General features: G+C 38.6%; 2 protein-coding genes across 2 annotated transcripts in view; one reads left to right on the forward strand and one right to left on the reverse strand.

Annotated features, from left to right (window-relative positions):
• LOC146004239 (protein Njmu-R1-like) overlaps positions 1 to 5,101 on the reverse strand; it is a 29,955-nt gene extending 24,854 nt beyond the window's left edge. The window contains exons 1-2 of the mRNA XM_083142921.1: positions 5,001 to 5,101; positions 1,781 to 1,864 (exon numbers count right to left, since the gene is read on the reverse strand). Coding sequence (XP_082999047.1) covers positions 1,781 to 1,864; positions 5,001 to 5,092 — 176 coding nt within the window. The 5' untranslated portion in view covers positions 5,093 to 5,101. The remainder of the gene's footprint in view (positions 1 to 1,780; positions 1,865 to 5,000) is intronic.
• A 216-nt stretch (positions 5,102 to 5,317) lies between these two features.
• The window catches only part of LOC146004105 (F-box/LRR-repeat protein 18-like), a 38,260-nt gene continuing 21,852 nt past the window's right edge, over positions 5,318 to 21,725 (forward strand). The window contains exons 1-5 of the mRNA XM_083142768.1: positions 5,318 to 5,685; positions 10,024 to 10,258; positions 11,851 to 12,280; positions 13,430 to 13,653; positions 20,620 to 20,770. Coding sequence (XP_082998894.1) covers positions 5,531 to 5,685; positions 10,024 to 10,258; positions 11,851 to 12,280; positions 13,430 to 13,653; positions 20,620 to 20,770 — 1,195 coding nt within the window. The 5' untranslated portion in view covers positions 5,318 to 5,530. The remainder of the gene's footprint in view (positions 5,686 to 10,023; positions 10,259 to 11,850; positions 12,281 to 13,429; positions 13,654 to 20,619; positions 20,771 to 21,725) is intronic.

A 21,725-nucleotide genomic window follows, 5' to 3' on the forward strand; every position in this document is an offset into this window, starting at 1 on the left:
CAAAGATGGCAATTTTGACCTGAGCGACAAGAAGCGTGAAAATCGGCCCAGGAAGGTTGAGGACCATCAATTGCAGACTCTTTTGGACGAGGACGATACCCAAACGCAAAAGATGCTTGCCGAGCAATTGGGTGTTACTCAAGTAGCCATTTCCATGCGTCTACGTGCCATGGGAATGGTTCAAAAGATCGGAAAATGGGTGCCGCATGAATTGACCGATCGGCAGCTAGAGAGACGCCAAAACACATGCAAAATCTTGCTTGCCAGACAAAAAAGAAAGTCTTTCCTACATCGGATTGTGACTGGCGATGAAAAGTGGATATATTTCGAGAATCCTAAATGCAAGAAATCGTGGGTTGATCCCGGCCAACCATCAACATCTTCCTCGAGACCAAATCGCTTCGGCCGGAAGACGATGCTGTGTGTTTGGTGGGATCAACAGGGTATCGTCTACTTTGAGCTGTTGAAACCTGGTGAAACTGCCACTGCCCCCCGCTACCACCAACAACTGATCAAATTGTACCGTGCTCTGTGTGACAAAAGGCCAGATTATCAACAAAGACATGAAAAGCTGATTTTCCTCCACGACAATGCCCCATCGCACACGTCAAGACTGGTCCAAAACTACTTGGAGACATGCAACTGGGAGGTGCTACCCCATCCCGCCTATTCACCAGACGTGGGCCATGCCCTCGCTGAGCAGCACTTCGATTCGTATCCAGACGTTCGAAAATGGCTTGATGAGTGGTTTGCCTCAAAAGAGAAGGACTTTTTTTGGCGTGGTATCCACAAATTCCCAAGAGGTGGGCAAAATGTGTAGCTCGCGAGGGCAATAAATTTCTTGTTGCTTTCTATGAACAAACCATGTGTTCTTCTGACTACAAAACAGCAGATTTAAGCTTATACACCTGGTAGTTGCACCCTCATTACCTTATCCAGATTCTGTAGCTGGTAATTTCATCTAGAATCTACTGTACATGTTCACTGGATAATACCTGGTCGGTAACAGTTCGTTATTACCTACTGGTCTACTGGGTTTAATAGCAAACTCCACAAAATGACGATCTCCATGGCAGAGCGCTTATCACAGAGCACTACAATGCCAGGGATTCTAGGTTTGATTGATTGAATAGTTGTTTTAAGTCCGTTTTATGCACAGATCAGGAGTGGACCTACAGTTTAAAGTGGGATCCGAACTACTATGTGCCTCTACTGGGTATCGAACCTGGTGCCGCTTGATTACAAGGCAAAGACGTTACCACTACGTCATCGCGGTCCCAGGTTCGAATCATGGCCTGAAGAGAGGTGTTATTTCATCAATTTCATCATGTCATCGCTCATCCTCATCTTTGTGATTAGCCGAAAGTGGTATAATAGCATAATATATACATAATAGCATAGTATAGCATAATACTTGTTCAGATGATAGTAACTTGTATTGACATAACTTTCATAAATCAAAGTGAATTTAGATAAGGGAAAACGAGCATGGCATACCAGTAGAAGGTTTGAACAGCAGTATTGGATGTAAGGTGAAAAAACACATTTTGTTTCATAACTAAAATATCCATTCATCCTTATTCTTAGCATCACAATATTCAAATAATGAGATAAAAAAAAAAGAAATAGTATGTAACCACTTTACTATCATAGAATCAATAAGATTGACAGCTGAAAATATGAGATTCCCTTAGCAAATATTTATGTCATTTGGGTAATTCACATTATTGTTGTTAAGTTATAAAATTAAATTTAAAAGGATACAATTTTGCCCACTTACCCACAGATTTCAGTTCCCTCCTTTCCTCCATTTGATAAATCTGTGTTGCTGTTATCATCAGCAATGGAATCTGTAGGGGTTAACCTAAAAATACAAAATATACAATTTCTTAATGTAATTTTTACAATTTGTAAATGAAATTACCAGAAATAGGGTAACAATGAATTAGTAACATTGTTACCCTATTTTACATTACAGTATGTAATAATTTATATTTTTTAAATTTTATAAAAGTGTAATTAATACAGGGCAGCGGCGGCTCAAGGGGTAGAGCCGCCGTGCCATGGCACTACCCTCAGAAGAAACGCATTCCTCACCAAGTATTGTTAAACGAATACATTGATAGTTTACAGACAAGGAGATTCGAATCTTGCAATCGGTCAAGCTGATGTGACGACCGCCCCAACCTCTTCACTGCATCGCCAGCTGTTTTGTTCGTACCCTCGTGAGGCAACAGTCCGTGCCGCCCAAGAGCTGGCCTAACTCATGGACCTAACTAAGTTGACACACGTGCAGAGGGCTGAAGAAGTCTCCGCGAGGAACATTTCCACAATGAGCCGAGAACAAAGAGGCAGGGGACGGGGTTAGCCCATAAGAAACTGTGCCCTTCTTCGCCTGGCATGGCGAGGGAACCTTTGCAGTGTTGACACAGTTGCCACCTTCAGATAAAAGTCACTAAATACGACTGATTTGTAAGACGGGAAGTAATTTCTGCCTACTTTTGGAGAAATGAACCTAGTACTCTTCCAAAGTTAAATGAACATTTTTGATAATAGATAGATGCACCAAGAGGGCCATCCAGACTTTTTTAAAAATATAAAAGTAAAAAATCCTATGATGATGCAAGTTTCCTTTGGCATTTCGAAATCCAGTTAGAATACATGTGCATGGGGGAGGAGAAGGTGATAGAAGTTGTTTTTCTTTTCCTCTTGTAATTGTTATATTTTTAGGGAAGTGTCCTGTAGTGTATAAAGATAGGTTAGTGAGTGAAGATGAATCGGATTACTATGTTATTACTTAAACACACGTTGTATTCCACGTTACCAAACGAGGATAAACATCTTGGCCAGTGCGGAACCTCAAGGAGGGAGCAGGGGGGGGGGGACATTGCGGAGGGTTTTTTTTTTTTTGCGATTTCTTGATCACATTGGCACTACCCATCATAGTTGCCGCCACTGATACAGGGTGATCCAAAATTATGTACCACTTTTTGTTTCACTGTGGTGTTCTATGTGGTTGGGTTGGAGGACTTGTTCCACTGCTGAAATGTAGCAACTTCCTTGCCACTAAGAATTCAACATAGGCACCTGCATTTGAAACACATACCTCCAGGTGGGGTTGAACGTTCTGCACTCCTGTCTTCAACATGCCACTTCCTTTGAATTTGCCTCAAACAAGCAAGGAGCGCCGACAGATTTTCGAACGGGATTTCATGCTTGAGCCCAGATATTATGTGATCAAGTGTTGGAAGCATTTAGGTATGATATCTTAATGCTAAGAGCCCAACCTGACCTGCCGGCTAGACTCTACTTTACGTCCTTATTGCCTTTTGGTGGTAACCGATGGGAGTTAACAACACTGCAGGCTCGTCTTGTGTCCGCGTTGTGAATGCGTGTGCTTTGCTCATTTGCATTCTGCGTGGTGATTGCTTCTTTGCGTTCTCAGTGCGTTGTGCGTGTGTATGGTGCATAAAAAAGAACAGGTTCCAAAAACTTGTAGATAGTGTAAAATACGTTTATTCCTAGTAATAATTTAGTGCATCGTTCAAAACCGTGCTTGCAGACAGTCGGCATCTCTTTGGGTAAGTACCTTTTTCTTTTTACACTTTCTGTTCACGATATCCCTACTAACCATTCACGATAGCCCCACGAACCATTCACCTTAGCCTCAAAAACCATGCACGTTAGCTCCAAAAAACATGCACGGGTAGCCCCATGAACCATCCACGGGGACGAGGTATGCCTATGAGGTTAGGTTAGGCCTCTTAGGTTAGGTTCCATTAGCACTCATTTCACCCCTAAATATGTGCTTCATCATCGAAAAATTTCCTCGGTACGTTCAATTACGCATATCCGGACAACATCGATTTTTATCGATTTCCTCCTCCAGGTAATTTTTCCTCGCTTTGGGATTTACGTTGTTAAATTCCTTATACAATAAGCTTTCCAACGATATAGGACACGTATTCCTTAGGAAAATGACATAAAGTAGAGTCTTACCGACCTGCCTAACCTAACAAAGAAAGCATTCAGGACATTTCATTAGTACTACGAGCCTTCCTAACCCAACAGCAAAAAGCATTTAGGGAGGTAATACCCCTTCACACCTCACGTCACATGAAGTAAATGGCTGCAACAGTTCATATACAAGACAAAAAATTAATGTCTGCTAGCAAATTCTCCACGAACACACAGTAAGTAATCAATCAATCGCCAAGTCTCTGAAGTATGTGTTAACAGATAGCCTATAAACAGAGATCGAACCATGTACAAAATGCATGTGTACCATGATTAGTTCAGAATTAAACAACCAGACCTTGGGCCAACTATCTTAAAACAAACTCTGACTTTACTAAAAACCACAAGCTGGGGGTTGATTGAGAATGAAAGTTTATAACGCACACAGGAGAAAAAGTTAAAAGTGCATTTTATTAGCATTAAAACTGAAGCGAATATATTAAACCTCTCCTGTGGACACTAATGAAAAACCCTTTGTTTACTGTGAAAATTGTGAAATTTCGTGAAAATCGAAACTAAAGTTTATAACAGACTCGCGAAGAAAATATGAATATAAGGATATTTTATCAGTATTATACTGTACAAACACTTGTGCTTCTTCTTTCATATCTGTTTCACTAATGCACCATTTATTTCATTACCAGTTTCATATATCGGAGACACATTAAAATCGGGTCACCATTTATAATTTTGTAGAAATTTAGAGGTGGACAGATGTATCGTGCAACCGCATACTGTAATTTCGAACAGGAAAAAAATACTGTGAATGCCGCACTTTCAGTTTTGCCTTACATGTGCCTAAAGAATACTATGTTCTAATATATGAACTCCTTGGAATAAATTTTTGAATGGAAATTTTCAAAATGTATACAAATGGTAATGCAGTGAAAAAATAATATAAACATAAAACGCGCACCGAAAAACCTTATTCTAATTAGCTTCATATATTTATATACAATATACATGAGATAGCGTATCCGTACTTGTTTCGGTTGAAAGTGTACAACGCGTAAGCTACTGTAAACGATTCATTATTTTTCTCCTCTCCTTCACATTTGATACTTCCATCCGACATTTTGTTTGGATTCAATCAGCTGGGATTGTAAACAAAAATAAACTGCTGTAAACATAAAAAACCTATCAAACAGGTTTTAACCAACGGGTCTACAGGTAATAGTCACGTGATCTGGTGGTACCTATGAGTTTGAAATGGTTTGATAGTTTGGTACGTACATTTCTCATTTCAAACAAATCAAACACAAGTTCTGTTTGAAATCTGAATATTGCTGCTAAGTGCTAGCTGATTATTTACATGAAACCATACGTGACATTATTTTATTTGGTTTTATTTAAGCAAAAAGTCTCCAGGTAGTTTGCTTTTAATGAAAACTTCACTGAATAGTGCAGCCCATTGTTACTTCGTCTGCTACGGCTAACAGTTCCTTTCAAAACACAATTCCGATAAGGGCGAATCAGGTGAAAGGAAACGAATAAGGTCACCGAGAATATAAACATGGCTGAATGCCTAGCTAAATCAGCTGGGCTATTGGATCTTTCAGAGGAAGTGTTGGTGCATATATTTACCTACTTGTCAACATTCGACAAGATTTCTGTTTCACGATGTTGTCAGAAATTCGATAGAATAATGTGTGAGAAAAAGTTATTGAGGTATGTAACATGAAATTCGAATGGTATAGGCTATATTAATGGCATGACCTATTGTCTGAGTAACAGATGGCCATAAATCATTAATGGTTTTCGAATTGAAGACAAAGATCAAATCAAATGAACGTACTTTTGTCTGTCTCTTAGTTCCTGTGGCGCCTTAAGTAATGATTACAATAACCACATTCCACTACCTTGTAGTATAGTAGGCTGCACATCATTTGGCTACTGTTTGGTGATGGATAATTAAGATGGGTGTGTCGCAGTAAGCACCTGTCAACAATATTTTGCATTGTTTTTCATACATCACATGTATAATTTCCTTTTAATCCATACTTCCTTTAGCATGCATGTACCAGATATTAAGTTGTCACTGTCGAATTACTCATTTTTCCAGGAGAGTACTGCAGTTTCTGTTCGTGTAGATTAGAGATATCACTTTAATCATCTCAAATAATTTTGGGAAATAAAATAGAAACTACGTTTGTAATGGCCACGTTGTATTTAGAAAATACCCAGAAATTTAGTGGAGGGTGCTGTGCTTATAATTTTCGATCTATGTATGTAAGGGTGATTATGGGGTATAATGGTATATTTAAGATCTAATGGTAAATTTTATTTGAAGGATTTTAATATGGTGTGAATATACCATGGGAGCAATTGAAGGTGACGAGAGTGTTCTCCGATTTATTTACTACAGAATGTATTAACCAAATAAGTTTTCTGGATGAAGTATCAGAGGTTCTGATATCCCTCTCACTGTTTGAAATTTGGATATTACGTGTGTAAGGTGTAATATATTGCTTTTCATAATGGCGATATATCTCCGGAAAGAAGTGAGGAAGCCATGTTTTGTGGAATGTACCCATTGACTTTTAAGCTTGGTGTTATTTGAAGTATGTTTGCCAAACCTAACCTAACGTTACATGAAATTTTCAAGTTACAGATGTGACCGGGGAAATTGTAATGTCAGATTCATGTTAAGGAGGCCTCATGTAGAAAGTATACAAGATTTCAAACAAATCGGGGAACACTCCCATCATCTTCAATTAAGCCATACCATGTAGCATAAAATGCAAACATTTCATTCACTCTGACATAACATCATCACTCTACTCACAAACTCTGTAACCATGTGGTATCATACATGAAGGATAAAATAATAATAATAATAAAATTCAGAGGGCTAGTCACCCAGAAATGAAGCCATAACAAGCAAAATGTAAAGATAAGTTGTTCCCCATGATGTGCTCTGACAGTGTTGTGTGATGTCTTTTATGCAAGTTTATTTTGTATTGTATTGCTGACCTCTGTGGCAGAGTGGTTATAGCACAGTGTGCTTCAATGCCAGGGGGTTCCAGGTTCGAATCTCAGCCTTGGTATGGGTGTTCTTTGTTAAGTGTTCTTTCATCAATTTCTTCACATCATCACTCATCCTCATCAATGCAATTAACCAAAATTGGCAGGGAAGTGACGCTAAATAACAAAAATCAAATCTATTCTGAAATAATTCTTGAAGCTTTCCTGGCGGCGAATACTGTATTGAAGAGTTTTTCTCGGCCAATCAGCCAGGTGATTTCCAGAAAGGCTTCCGAGCTTTCGAGAGCTAACGTCACTCTCATCTTCAGGGAATGAAGTGCAGAGATAAGTCAGGGTGACGTTATATGTATTTGGTGTGGGAGGGGTCCGGTGTAGGTGGCGTTCCTCTGACGTCCGCGCTCCCAGTCGACTATCGCTAACCAGGCTGGGTCCAGTTCGAGTCCCGTCTCCCTGTTGAGGTTGTCCTTTTCCCCATGTATGGCTATTGCTTCTTTGATGAGACTGTCCCAGTAATTTGATGATTTGTTGATGATCTCGATGGTTGTGAAATCAATTCTATGGCCCTCCTGGATTGAATGTTCTGCTAACCCTGATTTTTCAGGATGAAAATTCCTTATGTAGCTGGTGTGCTCTTTGCAGCGCTGTTCGATTGTCCTCCCTGTTTGTCCAATGTAGGCTTTACCGCAGGCACAGGCGATACGGTGAACCCACGGTGTCTTCTGTCCTAGGTCGTCTTTGGGGTTTCGAAGTCTGCTTCTGACGTTCGATAGCAGTTTGTGGATCGTCTTGATGTTGTGTTTTGAAAGAATGCAGCTGATGACAGCAGAGAAGTTGCCGGTGTATAGGATGATGGTTTTCTTCTTGTCTTCTTGGTCATCAGGTGGATTCGGGTTTGTTCGTTGGTTGTCCTTGTGTGTTACTTTCTTTAGCATCTTGTTGATAGTGCCTTCACTGTATCCATTCTGTCTGAAGGCTGTCTGTAGGTGTCTTATTTCCTCTTGAAGGTGCTCTGCATCGCTGATGGCAATGGCTCGGTGAAACAATGTCGAGAGTACTGTTGACCGCTGCGCTGGATGGTGAAAACTCTTGGCGTTGAGGTATAGGTCGGTGTGAGTAGGTTTCCTGTATACGCTGTGTCCTAAGGTCCCGTCCGGTTTGCGTGATGAGGATGTCCAGGAATGGAAGGCTGCCGTTGATCTCTGTCTCCATGGTGAATTTGATGTTCTGGTGCTGGTTGTTGAGATGATTCAGGAATGTTTGTATCACTGCTTCACCGTGCGGCCAGATGACAAAGGTGTCTTCTAAATATCTGTAAAATGCGGAAGGTTTGTGTGGAGCTGAACGGAGTGCCTTGTGTTCGAAGTTCTCCATGAAGAAATTGGATATTGCTGGTGAGAGCGGGGATCCCATTGCCACTCCGTCGGTCTGTGCATAGTACTTGTCCTTGTAGCTGAAGTATGTTGAAGTCAGGGTTTGTTTGAAAAGGCTAATGATATCTGGTGTGAAATGTTGTTCTAACAGTGTTAAAGAATCTTGAAGCGGCACTTTGGTGAAGAGCGATACTACGTCGCAGCTGACTATAAGGTCTCCGGAAGAAGTTCTGATGTTCTGAAGAGTCTTGACGAAGTCCGATGAGTTTTTAACATGGTGTTGGCACTTTCCCGTCAGAGGTTGGAGTTGTGCCATTAGGAATTTGGTGAGTCTGTTGGTAGGGTATCCAATTGTGCTGACGATGGGTCTTAATGGAACATCAGTTTTGTGTATTTTCGGAAGGCTGTAAAGTCATGGAGGTACTGTTCCATTTGGTGTTATCCAGTCACCGGTTTCTTTCGGCAGTGTGGATTTCTTCAGTAGAGCTCCGGTTTTCCTCTCTATTGCAGCTGTGGGGTCTCGGAGTAAAGGTCGGTATGTACCGTCGGTGATTTTGCTGTCATACTCTGTGGATTCAAGTATAACAGTGGCGTTTCCTTTGTCTGCTGGTAGAATGATGATGTCCTGGTCTTCTCTCAGTTGCATGAGTGTGGCTGATTTTGTTTCCTCTATATACACACTATCACATTCTTTGCACTGAACCTCATATATAATCCCTTCCTTACGTTTGATATTTTTTTCATTAATAGATTCTGTGTTAGTAAAACTGCTTCTACCTTAGGTCTTTTTATTTCCTGTATCTACCACCTCAGTTTAGTTGAAGGGAAGGCACTTTGTTTTTAGTGAACTCAGGATATGTTGAATCTGTTCGTTCATTATAAGTGGAGTTCACAATATTAGTACTTTCCATAGATTTTAAGAAAACTGTAATGTAGTTCCTTAGCCCTAGAACACTATCATCTTCCAATATTACAGTGTAACTAGCGCTACGTACGTAAATTTTAGGTACATGAAGGAATCGACTTTCAAAACAACCTCTATATCATGAAAACACAATGACGAATCTTTGTGATTATTTTGTTTTTTTCTCGTGTATATTGGAGTTTGTCTTCATTTTAAAATGTATAAACATGGTTTTATTAAACATAGAATATTTTACGAGAATGTCTTGATTGACAAGCCCGTACGTACATTAAGAATGAAGGCGAAAAATTCAAGCAATGAAAAACAAACAATAATAATATTCATTACGCTGTAAATAAGGAACTAATGTAATTTTAAAGTCTTACAAGAAAATAGTGCATGATTCTAAACTTTTGTTTTCAAAATCTAACTATCCAAATTGAATTTACAAATGTCCAAATTACAAGAAAGATTTCTCTCGTTTTACTAGAGCTACGTAAAATTGATGTACAGTGCACAACATAACAGACCAAATCAAGACGATCAGCGCTTGCACCCTCCTTACCACTAAGCTGCCTTACATCCAACAGACTGCTTGAGGCACTTCTTGGTGGAGGGGTGTGTAGGTGAGAGGTGGAAGGTAGTCAAGGGAATTAACGGCACACCACACATAAATTTTACGTACACTAGTGTTTTAGGGTTAAGGTATCATAGGAAGTCATATATTTTTCATTTGTTTTTCCACAGGAGTTTGACCTTTGTCACATGCTACCCGCTAAAACCTGAGCATCTGAAGGTATTCTTACATCCTTCATTGAGGTGCCAGAACATAGCAGAGCTAAATTTGAACAGCTGCTATTGGCTGACATCATCCTTTATTGTTTCAAGTGTACTTAAACTGAAGAATTTAATCAGTCTCCATGTTGCAGACACACAACTCAGTTTTGAACATCTGATGAGAATTTTAACAACTTTGACCAAGGTATGATCTTATGTTTATACTTTTCTCTTGCTTAGTATGTTTTCAAAGAAAATTCATCTGGTATTTTTGTATAGTTAAAGCATGAATTGCATCTTGTGATAGGATGTATGTTTAATTAATAAACATATAATACTTACTGTTTTTTTTTGGTAAAAATTCGATATGGTCCCAACGGATTTCTTCATTTTTACACAAGAAACTACTTACGGAAATGAGTTTCTGTAGCATTTAGAAGTTCGTGGAGGTATTTTCTTTCATCGCGTGGAATCTATTTCACCGGGAAATCATGTATTTTTGAACAGAAATATATCTCCGACGCACAATTGTCATTCCTTTCATTTCCTTACACTACGTGAAGCAAATGTTATGAATGTTCGATGACGTAACTCCCTGTCAGTGTTTCCAACCACGCTGTTTTTTTTTGCAAGAAGATGACAATTTTAACTATGTTTGTCTAACGTAACCGAACCTAACGTAACCTTGCCATGCATGGTTTGTGGGGCTATCTGTCCGTTGTTCGTGGGGCTATTCGTGAATTGGACTATCCTTGAATGGTTTGTGGGGCTAAGCGTGCATGGTTCATGGGGAATTTTTGGTTTCTGGGGCTATCGGTGCATGGTTCGTGGGGCTATTCATGAATTGGGGCTATCCGTGCATGGTTCGTGGGTCTAATCATGAATTGGGACTATCCGTGAATGGTTCATGGGGATTTTTCAGTTGACAAGGTTGGAAACACTGCATACCATGCTAGTCAAGCTGACTCGCCATATTGTGTCTTACGGAAGCAAAATAAGGAACATCAGTAATTACTCCTCGTGTCACAAATTGAAATAATTTTCGTGAAAATAGCAAAATACCACCTTGAAGAATCTTTCGTAATGCAGAATAGGTAGGTACGAATGTTAAAAGTGACGAAAGAAACGAGTGAGAGGTGTTGGGACCTTACCGAAGTTTTACCATTTTATTGGTATGAGGGTTATTCATAAATTAATTCCCAGCAGGGTAGAGAAAATTTATTCATGTTTGTCACAAATTTAATATGGTTGGATTCCTTATGCAGGATTTTTTTGGCTGGTGCTGGAATTATAAAGATGGATATTGATTGATTGATTTGGTGTTTTAAGTCCACTTTGTGCACAGTAAGGCTAATCAGGACTAAACCTAAAGTTTAGAGCGGGATCCGAACCACTATGTGCCTCCACCAGGTATGGAACCCGGGACCCCTTGATTACAAGGCGACTGCGCTCCCACTGCTCCATCGGGAGGCCCCTAAATATGGATATCACATTGATAATTAGGTAATCAGAGTCATTTTAGTTTCTTTACTGCTTTAAATTGAATTATTTTTAAAAATTTGGATTTTTTTTTTCTTCTAAATTTTGGAATGGGGCCTTAGCCCTATCAGAAAATGTAAAATCTGGAAACATAAATTTGGGGTTCCACTATATATTCAGCTTAAAGTTTATGTAACGATATTACAATTTGGTACAACCCCACTTCACTCCTTAGTGACACCACTTCTTGTAATGTAATTTTAGAAACATGGATTTCAACTTTTTGTATTTATGATTATCATTATCTTCATTTTGCAGATTAAAAGATTGTCATGGTCATGGGACGAGTGCCTGAAAGACACAACACTAAAACATTGGGATCCATATCTGAAGTCAATAGAGGATCAGCTTAAGCAATTGGAATTCCTGTACATATACATGAACACAAGAAGTAGTCCCATTTGTCCCGTTACGCATCTTCTCAAATACTGCCAGGGTCTCAGAGAACTGTGGATTGCGTCGGCACATTTACCGTGGGAAGTGGAGTACCCTTATAGTTACACCGTGTCGACCGTGTGGCCCAAAATGCACTTTCCGTGTTTAGAATCCCTTGTGCTACAAATATCAGGGTCATATTATCCAGATTTTGTAAAGTGCGAATTTGTAACGGAAATTGTTAAATCCTGTGATACGAGGACAAACTGGAGGTGTTTCTGGACTGACTTTCCGATGGATTTAATCAGCATTTGTAAGTTACTATTGTCTAAATATTTTCATTTGATTATATATTTTATTAATTTGCATGTTAATGTAGTGTGGCAGTTAAATATGATAGCACGGTTATACCCTTAAAATGAGTTTTTCTTTCAGCATTTTACTATGACTTATGTTCTATTATGTTAAGTACAAATCTAAACCTATTATGAGACATGTTATGTTTAGTAGTACCCCTTCCTTATAATTTTGAATTGATAATGGAAGACCAAATTCCCCAAATACATTCAGGGCTGGCATAAGTTATGATCCCATTATGTTTAATGGAATCTAAGTGCACAAATCGGTACGGTGGGAAATACAAATTCAAGAAGTTTATATTAGTCTACCGTACAGCCATGTTGTGTGCAGTAACATCTTCCCTACCAGTGAGCAGTGCATACAAAGTGCCTTCAAGTGTACACCAATGTAAAAGTTTTGAGCATTTGTTTCCATCCATACCAATTTTGTGCACCTGAATTTCATTAAATGCTAGTACTATACGTTTCAAATAGTGAACATCATTCATGCTAACCCTGTATATATTTTTAGTATTTGTAATTGTCTTTGTGAATACTAGTAGCAAAAACTTAAGAATGATGCATTCTGTAGATACGAATGATAGTTGCTCATTGCAAGGTCCAGAATCTAGGCTGGGTGGTCAGATATTTCCATAGTGTGTGTGGCATATTATCATGTAGGAAAATGAGATCAGAAATAAGCATTTGGGGTCTCCTCAAATTTTGAGCATCTTGCAGTGTGCTTCAACATTAATCGTGGTGTCTGGTTTCATTAATTTAACCAATTAACAATTCTCCTGATTGATAGGATTGTGCTGATTTGGTTTCACGACCAATGATGTGTGTCCAGATAAAAAAAAATAGAAGTAGTTCCATTCCTATTACAGCAATGAACTGACTAGGAGGTGTTAGTTGTCACTAATTGTTCATTGTTTTAGGCACAGGCTAATCAGGAATCACTTTTATTTTGCAAAAATGTTGATTATGAAAGCATAATTGACGAATCAGCAACAAAAGTTCCACTATTTATTATCAAAATATTATTCCTGTAATGGTTTTGCTCTTAAGCAGCTCTTTGAAAATTAACATTGTACACTTTATCATTTTTTTTATTCTTGAAACAGGGGATTTTCAACTCAAGTGGCCTTTAGATGTCACAAAAACAGAAGCTCTATTTGTGCCCCTAGAGAAGTACATTTTAGACTCGTTGCTTGAAAAGGAGGAATACCCAAAGCTGAGGCATGTGATAATTGGACGGGGTAGACCTAATAAGGAGAGGCTAGTGTCCTTCCTGGACCGGTGTACAAATCTTGAGAAGTTTGCTTGTCAGGCTATAGACTATGAATTGGTGAGATTGTATTCTAATAGTTTGTCAAAAAATTCCATGGTATGAAATCATAGACTAAGGAAAATAATTACAAAATTAGTCTTAAATCTTTTCAACGTGTAGGTCATCTTACAAATGATATGATAAACGAGAACAATGCCTATTTATCACATTATTTGTGAGATTAGTTTTATTTGTTCTATATATTTTATGTATCTTTTTCTTTTTATCTGTCATATTAGTTTTATTTTTATATCCCCGGGTATGCTGTTGCAGTATATTTTCAGATTCGCCATGTAATACTTACACTGGAAATGAAGATGAAAATCTTTCTGGGAAAAAAGATGTGATTAAGTTAACAGTAATTGATGATAAAATTGCTTGAAGACCGTTTTTGTCTTTCAACGAAACTTTTCCGTGAGAAAAGTGAGTTAAATAGAAAAATAAAAGAAACGATAAGGATCTTTGTGTTTTCGTTGAGAAGAATGGAAAGAAACGTTGAACCAACTAGATGATATTTATGCACAAAGTTAAGGAGAAGTTAAGTACTTTCGAGAGCCATTCCATCAATACTATATTTTGAAATAATGAGGGGGAAAATTAACGTAAAACAGTAAACCCTATTTTGATGCCTTAAGTTCGAAATCATACAATTGTGGTATACAGTTTCGCCATCCAAAGGGTGCATGTGCTGATTAGAGTGGGCACACTACTTCAGCGTGAGGTCAAGTCAACCGCTGACAATATGAAGACCAATAGGAAAATTCTCTACTACTGATGCCTTGGAAGAAGTAAAGCCACATAATTTTCTAAGAAGATTTTCACTTATGTCAGAAACTACTATCCCCAGAAGACTACTAATTACGGAGTAAGAAATTCATCAAATGGACTACTAAACCACTACAAGTGAATGAAGATGGCAACAAACACTGGAATTCTTTGCTTAAATTTGGATAAACATTATGAAGTTAAAATCCTATACCAAAATTACTGTCACGTACTAGGATTTTGGATTTTAAAAAAAATCCAGAATTTGTTTTGTGTGTGTGTGTGTTGTGTGAATTATTGTTTAACTGTTGTTGATAATTGTATGCTAATTTTTAAAAACAACGTGGTATCAAAAAGCACCCAGAATTAACTCCTGAATGCAGTGCACACGTTTCATTTACCCCTCTGGACAGGTAAACTTTCTCCAAACACTTCTTAAGTGCCTCTTGGGGATGGACAGTTAACCAAGTGGTCCTTTTCACTTCACTGTCTTCGACTGTTGATCAATATTGAGAGTAAGGAACTGTCAGAACTCTGCAGGTGCTCGATCAGGTAAGAAAGATGGCTACACCAGGAACTTGACATTGCATTTCTGCTCCAATTATGATCCCCTCCCCCCCCCACTTCCAACCCTGCAAGGGGCCTCATTCTCATGACAGACCACTTGCCATTGCTACCACTTCAATAAGCATATCAGGGTAATTCTGGGATTTTTTTTGATTCTACATTGCTTGTGTTTGTTTGTTTATATTTCTGTCTCAACAGTGTTTCAACCTGCCACTGGCATTTTAACTCGAGTGTTCTGTAGCCAAGTGCACTATGAAACCAACATTACACTAGTGAATGGGCACATAAGTGATTTTCCACGTAGATCGCTACATAAAAAATAATTAAAAATGGAAAACAGCTTTAAATGAACAGCTCAATTCACCATCATCGTCATAATCCTTTGCCATTTTCTGCCTCTGGTTGGCTCGGCGTAGGAGTCAAGCGTCTCCATTTTCTTCTGGTTTTCCACCATTCCTCTCTCCACGAAGTTCCAGTCTTGTCATCTTCTCCACTCTGCTCTTTCCACCGACATCTTGGTCTTCCCTGTGGCCTTGTTCCCCCTGTGGCCTTGTTCCCACTCTGGGGCCTCCCTGATGGTGCAGTGTAGCGTCATCACCTTGATTTCCCATCACTTCCAGCAGAGGCTGTGTGATAATCATAAACATTTTGATCTCCGTAGAAAATTCTCATGTGTCCATGGCATTATGTGTTGCGTTTTTCTTCTGTAGCCATAGAAAAATAATTACAAAGATAATATTCAAATGTATTTGTATTGACAAATAGATTCAATTACAATGTACTAAGTACGTTTCAACCCTAATTTTACATTTTCCCGCATTATACCTATTCAATCCTGATGGTCCCAATGTAGCAAAATGTTATAAAATTTTCATCGATTTTACATTTTCCCACAATTTAAGTTTTTTCAACTTGGTCCCCTGAAAAATGTAAAATCGAGACTCTACTCTACCTGGTACGCAGATGTTCATGTGTTTTCTCAATTTCTTCTTGTTAACTACTATAATTACTAATTCTTCATTTTCGAAAAGGAGGAAATAAATGTAAAATGTACTTCTTAAAGGTTTTTATGGTGCGGCCGTGATCTAGTCGGTAGGCTATCAGACTGCCACGCGGGAGACCCAGATTCGATTCCCATTGAGGGTGATCTAAGGTATGAATTTTTCCTGCCTTGTCCCCGCACGGCCCTGGGGCTCACCCAGCCTCAAATCAATGGGTACATGGTGCTGATCACATCACCTCCAAAATGGCTGAGATCAAGAATGTGTGGGGGGCCCTACCGCACATCCTTTAAATGTGCCTTCATGACACAGTGTTATAACTTGACAAGTTTAAAAACAAGACGCTGCAAATAGCTGTTGCGCAGCTCACATCACATTTCCCCACTCCATTCTTCGCAGCGACGTTGGTTCGTAGTGTTGCAACCTGGGGGGGTCGGAATGGTCTGAGGATTTTCAACGAAATTTGTATTTGCTTTCTCCTGGGCTGTTTTCTACCTGTCGATGTACAGAACTTCAGCTCACCTTTCGCCAACTACTCTTTTCCTTCTTTTAAAACTAGAACTCCCCGATGGCGCAGTGGTTGCATCGTCACTTTGTCAAGGGATCCCGGTTCGATTCCCGGTGGAGGCACATAGTGGTTTGGATCCCACTTTAAACTGTTTGCCATCTCGTAGTGATTGTTGTACGATAAACAAAAGAACCCCCACCCCACTCAGCTTTTTAAAAAAAAAAACGGCCACTGTTCGATGACGCATTCAGAAAATGAAGTCATTTGCCCAGTAGTTTCTCTTCGTTACAAACGTTAACGCGCGTGCGTAATACTATAGTTTACGATCCGCGCACTGCATGCATTTTCAAAGACCGGATTAAATCAAGTGAACCACTGATAAACTGATATGAGCCGGCACCGACAATCTACACAGTAAAAATAGTTTGTCATGTTTGTTTTAGCTTAATTTTGCTGAGTTGGCACCACTCGTGTAGTCTCAAGGCCAGACCAGTACGTAGAAGAGTGGTGGGGAGGATGACATAATAGGAAGTGCTCTGCAGCGATCTGCACATATCGGGACTTAACTTGTCAGGCTATACAAGCACGGCAAACTTTTTCTCAATAATAAAATAACCTCAGGTTAGCAAAATATAATAAACCCTTTGCCATTTAAATTATGATGTACAGCTTTTGGGGTTACAGTTAAAAGTTTTCATGGACTGTTGAATTTGTATGTAAGCTAATATGTTTAGTGTTTGGTAACACTTAAGCCTTGCTTCCATGTTAATGGAATAAATGGAATGTTAATAAAACATTAAAATACTGACCAAGGCGGAACAGGACCACACAGAGATTCTAGTGTGAATATTTGTCTGAAGAAGACCCTGTTAGAGGGTGGAAACGTTACCTTTTTAGTGTATATATTTTGTATACAATAAATTCTGCCTTGGTCAGTATTTTAATGTTTCGTTTAGTGTTTGCTTTGTGCCATATATGTGTGTGTGTGTGTATTAGTGTTAATATGTTAACAGGCCTAAGGTACAGTAATCAATCTGTTTTGTGATTAATTTCTTAAATATTTCAGTATAAAGTCGCAATGCAGCATTGAATACAGTTCTAGATATAAAGTTTTCATGTAAAATAACATTTAATAATAATTGATTCTGGATTTTGCTTCAATAATATAAAATTTCCAGTACTGTGCTCTGAAGACATAAAAAACATTTTGTGGATTGTAATTGATTATCACATTGACAAGCGTGTTGGTTTAATCAGGATATTAAATGTTGTTGTTATTACAGTTATATTTTATATACGAGGACTGTTCGGAAACTTCTAAGAATAGGATAGAAAGAAACACAATATCAGAGTGATTGAGGTTTTATTTTTCAACATAATCTCCTTGAAGGTTGATGCACTTCTGCCAACGGCCTTCCAATGCCTTGACACCAGCAGAGTATGTGGATTCGTCCAAGTCTGGAAAATAGCTGGTCACAACTGCCTTTCCCTTCTTTGGTAGTGGGGAATCTGCATGTTTCCACTGCTCTTTTGTCTCAGGCATGTAGTGATGAACCCAAGTTTCGTCCATAGTGACGTAACGCTGCAGAAACTCTTGAGGATTTCTCTGGAAAAGCACCAAACATTCAGTGGAAGTCACTGCGCGAATGCGTTTTTGCTCCAGTGTGAGCATGCGCGGCACCCATCTTGCCGAAAGCTTCCTCGTGCCCAACTCTTCAGTGAGAATGTGGTTTACTTCATGAGCTATCTCCCGCACTTTTAATCTTCGGTCAGCCAGCACCATATCATAGACTTTATTGATTATTTCTGGTGTGATGGCGGTTGGCGGACGTCCACTGTGGGGGTCATCTTCAATGCTGTCCCGTCCAAGCTTGAATAGCGTCGTCCACTTGCTAACACTGATAAATGATGGGGCAGAGTCTCCCAACACTGTGTCCAATTTGGCTTTGGTGTCTGTCACATTTAATCCCTTCTTCACCAGAAACTTGATGACCACACAAACTTCCTTTTGTTTCATGTTGTCATGTCACTTTCACTTTTGCTCCTTCACGTGCCTATGGAAACCAGACTATTGAAAGAGTGGCGATGACATTTTCCCTGCATGTTCAGAACAGATGTGGCCTTCTAATGCACATGCTTTTGTTCCAATTGCAATGCCATATCTGACAGATTCTTGGAACTTTCTGAACAACCCTCGTACATATTGATAGCACAGTTGGTGACACAGTAAGAATAATAATAGTGGAAAAAACAGCTTAGGTTACAACATACCATGGTCAGTGCTGTGAAAATAAGTTAGTAGAGAAGAGCTAAGCCAGGTATATTGAATCTGAGAGTATTTGCTGAAGGCCAGGGTATAAATTCTATGCATAGTTGGCTACATGTGCAGTTAAGACTGCATGTACACACCAGGAATTAAACCCTGTACACCTTAATTTCAAGGATAACATAAGCCGTAACTTTATGAAGATGGTCTTACCCATAGACAATCAACATTATAAGGAATGTATGAAATGTGATTGTTTTCTTGGAAATGGGAAAAAGACTAAACACCAGCAGTAAATTTGACGCTCTGTTCTTCTTGGAACATTTCCGTGTTTTTGGGAGTTAACTGTGAGAATAAAAAGGACTAGATGTGGTTCCAAACAGCTAAGTTTGCAACATTGACCATAGTTCCTTGTGTGACCTTTACAGTTGTAGTTATGTAGCATTTTATACCAACTACTTACATTAATTTTGCTCATTATATAAAATATAGTTTTTTTAGTTTTTGGCTTATAATTGCATATTTTCTTAAATCACATTGAAGTGATAGTGAGTCAGAATTTCAGAAAGATTAGGTTTACGTGTATTCATGTAGTCCCTTTATATGCTGTGTATATGTACTTTTTTCATGTTGGAGTTGAATTACCATAATATTTTTGTTTGTTAAACTTCAGAGAAAATCTAGATAAACATCAACCCGTTACTTTATTCACCATAATACCTTGTGTGGACTAATATTGCAAATATATCAATATCAAGAAGCAATACAAAATAGGCAGTTTAATGTATACATGACTATTGGATTAACAAGGAGGTTTATTTCAATATTGTTGAGTTGAGCTGCTCGAAAATTAATGTTATTATTTTAGAAATTTAAGTTTGACCATTTTCTGGAAGTTCGCCTCTGTTTCCTGTTTAAGGATATGCTTTTTAATAGAAATATATAAATTGAGTCAAATTTTTGATATTGTTGTACTACTCAAAACAATTAGAATTTCAAATGCATGTCACCTATTCTAGAAATACAGATGCATCATTAGAATCGTTACCCAATTGTTCACCTGTTCTTTAGTGAAATGCGGCTGGGGTGGCCTAGTTGGTAGGGTATCTGACTGTCATGTGGGAGACCCAGGTATCAATTCCCAGGGTGGGCGATCTAAGATTGGAATTTTCCCAGCCTTGTCCCCCACTCAAACAGCTCTGGGGCTCACCCAGCCTCTATTAAATGGTACCTGGGGGCAACCTTAATTGGTAAAGGTGGCCAGAGTGTGGTGCTGATCACATCACATCCAACATGGCCGAGATTGATAGAATGTGTGGGGCCCTATCCCCATATCCCCTTAAACGTGCCTCATGGCATGGTGCAAAGTGCAAGAGGAAACTTACCTTTTTAAATAAATATAAGATTACCATACAATCAAACAGGGCTAATAATATTTAAAATTAGGTAAGCACATGCTTAATACTGAAAGTTATGGCCCTTTTTTCTAAATGAGTAAAATGAATTTTTAAACAGGAAGCAGAAGGCAATTAATCTAGCATTTTTGTTTGTATACTGTGCATTTTTGGGACAAGTTTATTGGTAGAGCAAACAGTGTGCCAAAAGTATATATCTATGTAGTAGGTTGTTGTTTTGTGTTATATAATTCTACATGTTATCCTTTCTGCTCATTTAGTACACAAATCTCTCATTAACAAACTTTTTAATACTATTTATTTTCAACGTATTTATATGTGTGTTTGTGTGGTGAGATGTTTTTCCCTTCTTACTCTTCTGTCAAAAAATATATATCCAGTCGGTAGCATATAATTATTAATTTTTTATTTAGAACAAAAATCAGTAAAGAACAATTGCCATAATATGTTCTTTTCATCCAGAACTGGCACGAATTCTGCCTTTCCCATCCCAAACTGACCGAGGTGAACTTGTCAGCTGCACATGACGGTACACATTGCTGTAGAAGCTGTGATGCTTTCCAGTGCTTACCAAACCTGAGGAAATTATCTCTGCCATTGTGTTCGTTATTACGTGAGTGGCATTTTTCATCTTTGTTTCAAGGTGTAATTTCATCGCGCACAGTTTTAGTTGTACTGCTGTATAAGTTTTTACGGCCGTGTGTTCTGTATGTTGTGAACGTTGAAGGTTTGAACACAGCTGTAAGAGAATGAGGTAAAACGAGGTTCACGTACATGTTGTAAGTATAATTTGTCCTTTGTCTGTTTATGTGCCAGCATAGTTAGGTAATTTTCTCCCGAGATTGTCAGCGAGCATTCAACAATCCAATGAAAGTGGAATCTGGAGATACAAATACAGTTTGCAGTAGGAACAGTCTACAGTTGTATATGGAATTCTAATAGTGTTTCTAGAAGATTCTTCATTTTGCTGGGGAAAATTGTGGAGTTCCAAACCAATGTATAACATTCTAATATGTTAATAGGGGTGCACTTTAAAGGTGACCAATTCAACCATGAAAATACAGGACTTGCAGACTTCTACGCACAACTTCGTTAAAGGAACATGTCAAATTTGACATTTTGAAGAAATGCAATGGATTGATGGTGCACATTTTATTGACAGCAACAAATAATCTAAGAACGAAGATGTCAGTATATTTTCATAGAGGAGCCATACCACAGTTTGTCGATTTGCTGGAAGTACTGCCTGAACAGTCTATGATAGAACTGCCAGTTGTGTAAGGATTCTTGTAAAATTGATTTTTTTTTGTGTCCAAGGAGGAGATGTCTTGCATTTTGATGTATTCACACACTGACCTCAAGAAGTTATCATTTAATTTTTCTGCATATCCCACTTAATTTGTCTTGGGAACTTCTGTGCAGAGGGGTGAGTATTGTGTTAAGTCAATGTTGTACTTTAGCATTTGTTTTACTATTGTGTGTTCCTGTCCCTTGTAGAATAATTTTAGAATACAAAAGTTTGAAGAGTCACACCAAAGCCTACCATACTTTCCACAGTGGGATGTCAA

Source organism: Lepisma saccharinum, chromosome 21 (assembly GCF_977018435.1).
Source record: "Lepisma saccharinum chromosome 21, izLepSacc3.1, whole genome shotgun sequence".
Lineage (NCBI taxonomy): Eukaryota > Metazoa > Arthropoda > Insecta > Zygentoma > Lepismatidae > Lepisma > Lepisma saccharinum.